General features: G+C 36.0%; 1 protein-coding gene across 1 annotated transcript; it reads left to right on the forward strand.

The window, feature by feature from the left end:
• Positions 1-1,115: 1,115 nt before the first annotated feature.
• Positions 1,116-10,764, forward strand: LOC129091348 (protein phosphatase 1 regulatory subunit 3C-B-like). Its single transcript, XM_054598929.1, has 3 exons — positions 1,116-1,294; positions 7,988-8,409; positions 8,812-10,764. The coding sequence occupies exons 1-3, from the start codon at positions 1,281-1,283 to the stop codon at positions 9,390-9,392; spliced, it is 1,017 nt and encodes a 338-aa protein (XP_054454904.1). The 5' UTR covers positions 1,116-1,280; the 3' UTR covers positions 9,393-10,764.
• Positions 10,765-11,642: the final 878 nt, after the last annotated feature.

The raw sequence follows: 11,642 nt of genomic DNA on the forward strand, positions 1-11,642 counted from the left end.
GACAGACTAAAGTTAGAGTAGGAGTCCTCTGTTATATGGAGACAGACTAAAGTTAGAGTAGGAGTCCTCTGTTATATGGAGACAGACTAAAGTTAGAGTAGGAGTCCTCTGTTATATGGAGACAGACTAAAGTTAGAGTAGGAGTCCTCTGTTATATGGAGACAGACTAAAGTTAGAGTAGGAGTCCTCTGTTATATGGAGACAGACTAAAGTTAGAGTAGGAGTCCTCTGTTATATGGAGACAGACTAAAGTTAGAGTAGGAGTCCTCTGTTATATGGAGACAGACTAAAGTTAGAGTAGGAGTCCTCTGTTATATGGAGACAGACTAAAGTTAGAGTAGGAGTCCTCTGTTATATGGAGACAGACTAAAGTTAGTTGGAACAGACTAAAGTTATGAATTCTGAATAGACAGACACCTAGGTGCAAGTTATGAATTCAGAATACACTATAACAAAGAGAACTGACTGTAATGCTTTCCAGGTCGGGTTTGAAAGACTAAGAACAAGGCTTTCAAATGAGTTGTGATTTAATTTAGGTTTAGGGTTTATTAATAGGCTTGAGTCAAAGATAGCTGCTACTCCACCTCCTCGGCCTGTGCCTCCAGGAATATGAGTATTAATATAACCTGGAGGAGTTGATTCATTAAGGCTAACGTACTCTTCATGACACAGCCAGGTTTCAGTAAGACAAAATAAATCAATATGATTATCTGATATTAAATCATTTACTAGTACACCCTTAGATGACAGAGACATGTTTCTATTCACATGACAAGCTTTGTAAAACGTTTTTTTTCCTCATTGGCCATGTCAGTTTCTATGAATGAAAATGAAATAGATCAATAAAATAAATGTTTATTATAACTATTAACACATGTAATTAGCTCGTCATCTGTAGTTTCTTTTATTTCCCACTCTGTTGCTGAACATTATAAGTTCTGCCTGTCAGTCCTGCCTCAGGGCTGGAAACCTTCCACACCATCTGTTACGTCAGAGCTGGCCCTCTGTTACGTCAGAGCTGGACCGTTTATCTTTTTTCTGATTGGCTGAGAGATTGAGCAGCTGGCTGTTCCGAGGGCTGATTGGCTGCTTCCTCTGTCGGGAGGCGTGTCCCAGCGCGCGGACCTGCAGCGGCTTTTCCTCCTAAAATGGCTGAAAAATAGAAGTGAAATAATTAAAATAAAGTAAAGAACAGAAACAGAAAGCTCTGGTGCTGCTGCCGCGGGCTGTGCGGGACTCTACTGGGTTCTACTGGGTTCTACTGGGAGAGAAACCTTCCAATGAACTGCACCAGGTACAGTCAGTTCTCCAACTGCGCCACAGCAGCTTCCGTTCCTCACCCGAAGCCTATAATAACCCTATTCTATGGTGTCCTATACTGCTCTATATGCTGCTCTATAGAGCTATATATACTGCTCTATAGAGCTATATATACTGCTCTATACTGCTCTATATGCTGCTCTATAGAGCTATATATACTGCTCTATACTGCTCTATATGCTGCTCTATACTGCTCTATATGCTGCTCTATACTGCTCTATATGCTGCTCTATACTGCTCTATATGCTGCTCTATAGAGCTATATATACTGCTCTATACTGAGCTCTATACTGCTCTATATACTGCTCTATACTGAGCTCTATACTGCTCTATATACTGCTCTATATGCTGCTCTATACTGAGCTCTATACTGCTCTATATACTGCTCTATATGCTGCTCTATACTGCTCTATATACTGCTCTATATGCTGCTCTATACTGAGCTCTATACTGCTCTATATAATGCTCCATAGAGCTATATATACTGCTCTATATACTGCTCTATACTGAGCTCTATACTGCTCTATATAATGCTCCATAGAGCTATATATACTGCTCTATATACTGCTCTATACTGAGCTCTATACTGCTCTATATAATGCTCCATAGAGCTATATATACTGCTCTATATACTGCTCTATAGAGCTATATATACTGCTCTATATACTGCTCCATAGAGCTATATATACTGCTCTATATACTGCTCTATAGAGCTATATATACTGCTCTATATACTGCTCTATAGAGCTATATATACTGCTCTATATACTGCTCCATAGAGCTATATATACTGCTCTATACTGAGCTCTATACTGCTCTATATACTGCTCTATATACTGCTCTATATACTGCTCTATAGAGCTATATATACTGCTCTATACTGCTCTATATACTGCTCTATAGAGCTATATATACTGCTCTATACTGCTCTATATGCTGCTCTATACTGAGCTCTATACTGCTCTATATAATGCTCCATAGAGCTATATATACTGCTCTATATACTGCTCTATATACTGCTCTATAGAGCTATATATACTGAGCTCTATACTGCTCTATATACTGCTCTATATACTGCTCTATAGAGCTATATATACTGCTCTATACTGCTCTATATACTGCTCTATAGAGCTATATATACTGAGCTCTATACTGCTCTATATACTGCTCTATATACTGCTCTATAGAGCTATATATACTGCTCTATACTGCTCTATATACTGCTCTATAGAGCTATATATACTGCTCTATATGCTGCTCTATACTGAGCTCTATACAGCTCTATATACTGCTCCATAGAGCTATATATACTGCTCTATACTGAGCTCTATACTGCTCTATATACTGCTCTATAGAGCTATATATACTGAGCTCTATACTGCTCTATATACTGCTCTATAGAGCTATATATACTGCTCTATATACTGTTCTATATACTGCTCTATATACTGCTCTATACACTGCTCTATAGAGCTCTATACTGCTATATATACTGCTCTATACTGAGCTCTATACTGCTCTATATACTGCTCTATAGAGCTATATACTGCTCTATATACTGCTCTATATACTGCTCTATAGAGCTATATACTGCTCTATAGAGCTATATATACTGCTCTATATACTGCTCTATAGAGCTATATACTGCTCTATATACTGCTCTATATACTGCTCTATAGAGCTATATATACTGCTCTATATACTGCTCCATAGAGCTATATAATGCTCTACACTGAGCTCTATACTGCTCTATATACTGCTCTATATACTGCTCTATACTGCTCTATATACTGCTCTATAGAGCTATATACTGCTCTATATACTGCTCTATATACTGCTCTATAGAGCTCTATACTGCTCTATATACTGCTCTATAGAGCTATATACTGAGCTCTATATACTGCTCTATATACTGCTCTATATACTGCTCTATACTGAGCTCTATATACTGTTCTATATACTGCTCTATAGAGCTCTATACTGCTCTATATACTGCTCTATACTGCTCTATATACTGCTCTATACTGAGCTCTATTCAAACGATGATTCTTTATTATTATTATTATTTATTCCTGAAATATCATGAATATGTAACAAGTACTAAAAGTGTTAAAAGAGAAAAACTGGAATAACAGCAGGAAACACCTCACAATATTTATTATATTTATTATATATATTGTATCCTAAATGTACTATGTACAATACAATGCAACACAGTAATATACAATACTAAACTATACTATACTATTATTTATATATATATATATATATATATATATATATATATATATATATATATATATTCCTGACTTACAGAGAAGCTCCCACCCACAATAAATATGAAATATGCATGAACAGAGAAAAAACATAAATATAACATGTAAATTAAAATAGAGGGATAAAATAGAAATGATATTTATATATATATATATTTATATGTATATATTATACTCAAGTTTGTTGAGTTTAGTTTAGTTTAGTTGAGCATATTGTTCAGTAAACTTAAGTTCATTGAGTTGGGTTTAGTTTAGTTTAGTTTAATAAACTTAAGTTTGTTGAATTGAGTTTAGTTTAGTTTAGTAAACTTAAGTTTGTTGAGTTGAGTTTAGTTTAGTCTAGTGTTTAGTAAACTTAAGTTTGTTGAGTTTAGTTTAGTAGACTTAATTTCGTTGAGTTGAGTTTAGTTTAGTTGAGTATATTGTTTCGTAAACTTAAGTTTGTTGAGTTGAGTTTAGTTGAGTTTAGTTTAGTCTAGTGTTTAGTAAACTTAAGTTCATTGAGTTCAGTTTAGTTTAGTAAACTTAAGTTCGTTGAGTCTAGTTTAGTTTAGTTGAGTATATTGTTTAGTAAACTTAAGTTCGTTGAGTTGAGTTGAGTTTAGTTGAGTTGAGTTTAGTTTAGTTGAGCATATTGTTTAGTCAACTTAAGTTTGTTGAGTTGAGCTTAGTTTAGTTGAGTTTAGTCTAGTGTTTAGTAAACTTAAGTTTGTTGAGTTTAGTTGAGTTTAGTCTAGTGTTTAGTAAACTTAAGTTTGTTGAGTTTAGTTTAGTAAACTTAATTTCGTTGAGTTGAGTTTAGTTTAGTTGAGCATATTGTTTCGTAAACTTAAGTTTGTTGAGTTGAGGTTAGTTGAGTTTAGTTTAGTCTAGTGTTTAGTAAACTTAAGTTCGTTAAGTTGAGTTGAGTTTAGTTTAGTTGAGCATATTGTTTAGTACACTTAAGTTTGTTGAGTTTAGTTTAGTTTAGTTGAGCATATTGTTTAGTCAACTTAAGTTTGTTGAGTTGAGCTTAGTTGAGTTTAGTTTAGTCTAGTGTTTAGTAAACTTAAGTTTGTTTAGTTTAGTTGAGTTTAGTCTAGTGTTTAGTAAACTTAAGTTTGTTGAGTTTAGTTTAGTAAACTTAATTTCGTTGAGTTTAGTTTAGTTTAGTTGAATATTGTTTCGTAAACTTAAGTTCGTTGAGTTGAGTTTAGTTGAGTTTAGTTTAGTCTAGTGTTTAGTAAACTTAAGTTCATTGAGTTCAGTTTAGTTTAGTAAACTTAAGTTTGTTGAGTCTAGTTTTGTTTAGTTGAGTATATTGTTTAGTAAACTTAAGTTCGTTGAGTTGAGTTGAGTTGAGTTGAGTTGAGTTTAGTTTAGTTTAGCATATTGTTTAGTAAACTTAAGTTTGTTGAGTTTAGTTTAGTAAACTTAAGTTAGTTGAGTTGAGTCTAGTTGAGCATATTGTTTCGTAAACTTAAGTTTGTTGAGTTGAGTTTAGTTGAGTTTAGTTTAGTCTAGTGTTTAGTAAACTTAAGTTCGTTGAGTTTAGTTTAGTTTAGTTGAGCATATTGTTTAGTAAAATTAAGTTTGTTGAGTTGAGTTTAGTTTAGTCTAGTGTTTAGTAAACTTAAGTTCGTTGAGTTTAGTTTAGTTTGGTTTAGTTGAGCAGATTGTTAAGTAAACTTAAGTTCGTTGAGTTTAGTTTAGTTGAGTATATTGTTTCGTAAACTTAAGTTTGTTGAGTTGAGTTTAGTTGAGTTTAGTTTAGTCTAGTGTTTAGTAAACTTAAGTTCATTGAGTTCAGTTTAGTTTAGTAAACTTAAGTTCGTTGAGTTGAGTCTAGTTTAGTTTAGTTGAGTATATTGTTTAGTAAACTTAAGTTCGTTGAGTTGAGCTTAGTTTAGTTGAGTTTAGTTTAGTTTAGTTGAGCATATTGTTTAGTCAACTTAAGTTTGTTGAGTTGAGCTTAGTTTAGTTGAGTTTAGTCTAGTGTTTAGTAAACTTAAGTTTGTTGAGTTTAGTTGAGTTTAGTCTAGTGTTTAGTAAACTTAAGTTTGTTGAGTTTAGTTTAGTAAACTTAATTTCGTTGAGTTGAGTTTAGTTTAGTTGAGCATATTGTTTCGTAAACTTAAGTTTGTTGAGTTGAGGTTAGTTGAGTTTAGTTTAGTCTAGTGTTTAGTAAACTTAAGTTCGTTGAGTTGAGTTGAGTTTAGTTTAGTTGAGCATATTGTTTAGTACACTTAAGTTTGTTGAGTTTAGTTTAGTTTAGTTGAGCATATTGTTTAGTCAACTTAAGTTTGTTGAGTTGAGCTTAGTTGAGTTTAGTTTAGTCTAGTGTTTAGTAAACTTAAGTTTGTTTAGTTTAGTTGAGTTTAGTCTAGTGTTTAGTAAACTTAAGTTTGTTGAGTTTAGTTTAGTAAACTTAATTTCGTTGAGTTTAGTTTAGTTTAGTTGAATATTGTTTCGTAAACTTAAGTTCGTTGAGTTGAGTTTAGTTGAGTTTAGTTTAGTCTAGTGTTTAGTAAACTTAAGTTCATTGAGTTCAGTTTAGTTTAGTAAACTTAAGTTTGTTGAGTCTAGTTTTGTTTAGTTGAGTATATTGTTTAGTAAACTTAAGTTCGTTGAGTTGAGTTGAGTTGAGTTTAGTTGAGTTGAGTTTAGTTTAGTTTAGCATATTGTTTAGTAAACTTAAGTTTGTTGAGTTTAGTTTAGTAAACTTAAGTTAGTTGAGTTGAGTCTAGTTGAGCATATTGTTTAGTAAACCTAAGTTTGTTGAGTTGAGTTTAGTTGAGTTTAGTTTAGTCTAGTGTTTAGTAAACTTAAGTTCGTTGAGTTTAGTTTAGTTTAGTTGAGCATATTGTTTAGTAAAATTAAGTTTGTTGAGTTGAGTTTAGTTTAGTCTAGTGTTTAGTAAACTTAAGTTCGTTGAGTTTAGTTTAGTTTGGTTTAGTTGAGCAGATTGTTAAGTAAACTTAAGTTCGTTGAGTTTAGTTGAGTTTATTTGAGTTTAGTTTAGTCTAGTGTTTAGTAAACTTAAGTTTGTTGAGTTTAGTTTAGTTTGGTTTAGTTGAGCAGATTGTTAAGTAAACTTAAGTTCGTTGAGTTTAGTTGAGTTTATTTGAGTTTAGTTTAGTCTAGTGTTTAGTAAACTTAAGTTTGTTGAGTTTAGTTTGTTTTAGTTTAATCTAGTTTAGTCTAGTGTTTAGTAAACTTAAGTTTGTGAGTTTAGTTTAGTTTAGTAAACTTAAGTTTGTTTAGTTGAGTTTAGTTTAGTTGAGCATATTGTTTAGTAAACCTAAGTTCGTTGAGTTGAGTTTAGTTTAGTTTAGTTTAGTCTAGTGTTTAGTAAACTTAAGTTTGTTGAGTTTAGTTTAGTTTAGTAAACTTAAGTTCATTGAGTTTAGTTTAGTTTAGTCTAGTGTTTAGTAAACTTAAGTTCGTTGAGTTGAGTTTAGTTGAGTTTAATTTAGTCTAGTGTTTAGTAAACTTAAGTTTGTTTAGTTTAGTTTAGTTGAGCATATTGTTTAGTAAAATTAAGTTTGTTGAGTTTAGTTGAGTTTAGTTTAGTCTAGTGTTTAGTAAACTTAAGTTTGTTGAGTTGAGTTTAGTTTAGTCTAGTGTTTAGTAAAATTAAGTTTGTTGAGTTTAGTTTAGTTTAGTCTAGTGTTTAGTAAACTTAAGTTTGTTGAGTTTAGTTTAGTAAACTTAATTTCGTTGAGTTTAGTTTAGTTTAGTTGAGCATATTGTTTAGTAAAATTAAGTTTGTTTAGTTGAGTTTAGTTTAGTCTAGTGTTTAGTAAACTTAAGTTTGTTGAGTTGAGTTTAGTTTAGTCTAGTGTTTAGTAAACTTAAGTTTGTTGAGTTGAGTTTAGTTTAGTCTAGTGTTTAGTAAACTTAAGTTCGTTGAGTTTAGTTTGTTTTAGTCTAGTTTAGTCTAGTGTTTACTAAACTTAAGTTTGTGAGTTTAGTTTAGTTTAGTTTAGTAAACTAAAGTTCGTTGAGTTTAGTTGAGTTTAGTTTAGTTGAGCATATTGTTTAGTAAACCTAAGTTCGTTGAGTTGAGTTTAGTTGAGTTTAGTTTAGTCTAGTGTTTAGTAAACTTAAGTTCGTTGAGTTTAGTTTAGTCTAGTGTTTGGTAAACTTAAGTTTGTTGAGTTTAGTTTAGTTTAGTAAACTTAAGTTCGTTGAGTGCAGTTTAGTTGAGTTTAGTCTAGTGTTTAGTAAACTTAAGTTTGTTGAGTTTAGTTTAGTTAGTTGAGGTAGTTAAGAGTGAACCTGACGTCTTGATTGAAGCCGTCAAAGACAGCTGGATAAATAGTCTCACTTCCTGAAGCAGATCTCTGATCAGTTGATCAAACAGCAGTTTGGTTAGAACAAGTAGAACCCTGTTCTCTGTCTCTCTTCAGGGTTCTCCACATCCTGAACCCTCGCCCGGGGGGTCCATCTCCCATCATGCCTGTCGACATGGCCGTGAGGATCTGCCTGGCCAGCTCTCCTCCTCTATGCTCCTTCCTCAGTAACTACGACCACCGCCGTTCCTCCTCAGCAGCCGCTCTGATGAAGCGCTGTGAACCGCTGCGTCCATGTCTGTCCTTCAGTAGCGTCGCCACGGCAACCTCCACGCTAGCTGCCGCAGAGATCGGCGGCCCGGCGTGGCTGAGGAGGAAGAAGAAGAAGAAGAGCGTGGTGTTTGCAGACTCTCGAGGTCTGGCGCTCACCGCCATCCATGTCTTCAACGAGGCCGAGGACGACCCGCTGACCGAGCTGCAGTTCCACCTGACGGAGATAGAGGGCGTCGCTGCCGGACCGCATCTAGGAGACAACAAAGGTGGAACAATCAATCAATGAGACAATCGTTTTGATTTGTTCCGGAACATTTCTTTTTCTTGTTCTGTAGTGAACTGATTCATTCTTGGTTCTGAAGTGTTTCTTTTATTTCTACTACCTCATTAACAAATATTCTTCAATAGTAATAGTGTTGTTTGTTAAAAGCATGACCTTGAGTGTTTTGCAAATATCACTTTTCACTTTTTGCTGACATTTTGGAAATAATAATTAGCAGATTACTCAGCCATGAAAACCATTTTTTAATTTATGCAGCACGTTTCTAAAGCAGAGGAAGCATTTAAGAAGCAGAATAATTCATATAAAAGATAGAATAATATCTAACAATGTTAACGAGCAGCATTAAGTCAAAACCCACAAAATAAAACATGTGTTCCTCTTCCAGATGCTGCAGATTGTGGTTCGGGCCTGGTTCTGGGCTTCACCCAGCCGGCTGCAGACTATCTGGACTTGAGGAACCGGCTCAAAGCCCAGCAGGTTTGTCTGGAAACCTGTTCTGTCCAGGAGCGTCTGCTCTCAGGTTCTGTTCAGGTCCGAAACCTCCACTTTGACAAGTCGGTCTCAGTCCGGATCACTTTTGACTCGTGGCGGTCCTTCCTCGACGTTCCTTGTCTGTACCTGAACAACGTCTATGGCTGCCCAGACACCGATACTTTCTCCTTCTCTGTCTCAGTACCAGAGTTACTGGAGCCCTCCAACAGAATGGAGTTCTGCATCCAGTACCAGACCCAGGACCACACCTTCTGGGACAACAACCAAGGGAACAACTACCGGCTGGTGGACCCAAAAGGCATCCCGGCCCAGAGCACGGAGAGTACCGCCGGGCTGGAGATCCGGAGAGACCGGGGCGGAGAGAAGGTGGAGACTGTTGAGTTTGATCCCTTTGGAAGTCCCAGGACTTCAGCAGGAAACTTCCCTGAATGGCTGAGCTGGGGTCACATGGAGACCAGTGCCCCCTACTGGTGAGACCACCACAGATCAGGTTTTTTTATGTTGCACTCACTGAGATCTTGTTCCCAAGAGAATCTCAGTACCCTCACATGAGCACTGCAACGCCTCCTTGAATCCTCTGGAGGTTATCCAGACGTGTTTGTAAGATTCACTACAGATTATTGCTTCACTTGAGCCTCTGTAGCTGCACTACATTGTTTTGAGTTCTTATGAAAGACGACATCTGGATGGATCGGAAGGACACTTCAGGTATTCAAACTCTAGTCAGCCCAACAGTGACTTAAATGCTAATCCTGGTTTCCTGGAATCCAGCGGCCCTACAAGATCCAGACCAGGTTCACATCTAGTCCTCCTTTGCTGCAACTGAGCCACAGTTCAGCTGGACTCATGGTTAAACCTCCCAAAACCCATGAGGGGTTCAAGGACAGACCAAAAAGCTCCACAAGGCCACATCAGTGTTTCACAGGAGTTTATATCCATTAAAGAGTGCTTTGTAGAAAGCATCCAAAGGATTCTTCAAACATGGCAGGACCTCCTTTTCTCCAGAATCACAGTCCTGTTTCTGTTGAATGAAGGAGGATTTATGTGCATTCTGCTCCAAGGATGAGACTTGTTCCTCCTCCCCTCCGATTCTCCTTTTTTCTTTCTACCATGGCAGCTGGTTCATGGTTCTTTACAGAATCCTTCAGAACATTCAAGTTTTGAAACAGCTGCCAGTGAAAACCAGCACCATGTCTTCAAGTCCTGAACACTGTGTGGAAAAGTCTGGAGAAGTCTGAAACCAGTCTGACTTGTAGGGTTTGAAGTAGGGATGCACTGATGAGACCTTTTCAGTCCTGATACCGATACCTGGTCTTTGGGCCGATACCGAGTACCGATGAGATGCTGGTGTTTAATACTGTGGATGTCTCACAGGTGGAGACTGGGATCGTTCTTTATGTTTAAGGACTTAAACATTGTTTTTTTTTAACTTTGTAGAACAGAATGAAACAAATAAATTCATAGATATATTTAGTACTGAATAGTTATTTATTGAAAGAAGGGTATCTGATAGCAGATCAGCATATTAAGAACCTGATCCAGCTGTCTGAGTCAGTATCGGACCGATCTCAGTATCCGTATCGGTGCTTCTGTACTTTAAAAACAGAGAAGTGAGACGGGACTAAGGATGCCCCCCAATACCCGGTTCTAAACCGGAACTGATAAGAAAGTACTAAATAAGCGGGGTATCGATAAGGTTAGGAGTCTACGGTTCTGCTATCGGTACTTTAGAAGTTACGGAGTGAGATCTCCGCGGGGAAAAAAGAGCGCTGTTAACCTCTTTCCTTTGTCCCTATCTTTGCACAAGGGGTGGACTTGTGCTCTACTTTGACACACACACACACACACACACAAACAAAAAAAACACACACACACACACACACACACACACACACACACACACACACACACACAAAAACAAAACACACACACACACACACACACTAACAAACACACACACACACACACACACACACACACACACACACACACACACACACACACACCGACTTTGGGTCAGTACAGCTTGAGACACACATGATGGCAGAAAGAAGGAAAAGATGGAATGTTTGGCTATATTTTACTCGAGTAGATGCTGATAATTGTTATTGTCTCAAATACAACAAAACCCTCAAAAGTACCGGAGGAGAAATCAGCAATCAGTCAAAACAAACTAGACATAGCTGACGTAGAAGGTTCTAGATATATATATGACAAAGAATGCTCTAGCTATATTTGAAGTAAAAGGTTCTAGACCTAGATTACATTGAAGTTCTAGATATAGATGATGGAGAAGGTTGTAGACATTGATGAAATGAAATGTTTAGACATGGATGACATAGAAGCTTCTAGACTTAGATGAAATAGGATGTTCTAGTTATAGATGACATAGAAAGTTATAGATATAGATGACAAAGAATGTCCTAGCTATATATGATGTAGAAAGTTTTAGGCTTAGATGACAAAAATGTTCAGGATAAAGATGGCGTATAACATTCTAGATCTAGATGAGGTAGAAGGTTCTAGATATAGATGACATAGAAGGTTCTAGATATAAATGATACAGGAGGTTCTAGATTTAGATGATACAGGAGGTTTTAGATATAGATGACAGAGGGTTCTACATCATATGAAATGGAAGGTTCTAGATATAGATGATGTAAAAGGTTCTAGACCTAGATGACATTGAAGTTCTAGATATAGATGATATAGAAGCTTCTAGAT

The sequence above is a fragment of the Anoplopoma fimbria genome, chromosome 5, assembly GCF_027596085.1.
Source record: "Anoplopoma fimbria isolate UVic2021 breed Golden Eagle Sablefish chromosome 5, Afim_UVic_2022, whole genome shotgun sequence".
In the NCBI taxonomy this organism is placed as follows: Eukaryota; Metazoa; Chordata; class Actinopteri; order Perciformes; family Anoplopomatidae; genus Anoplopoma; species Anoplopoma fimbria.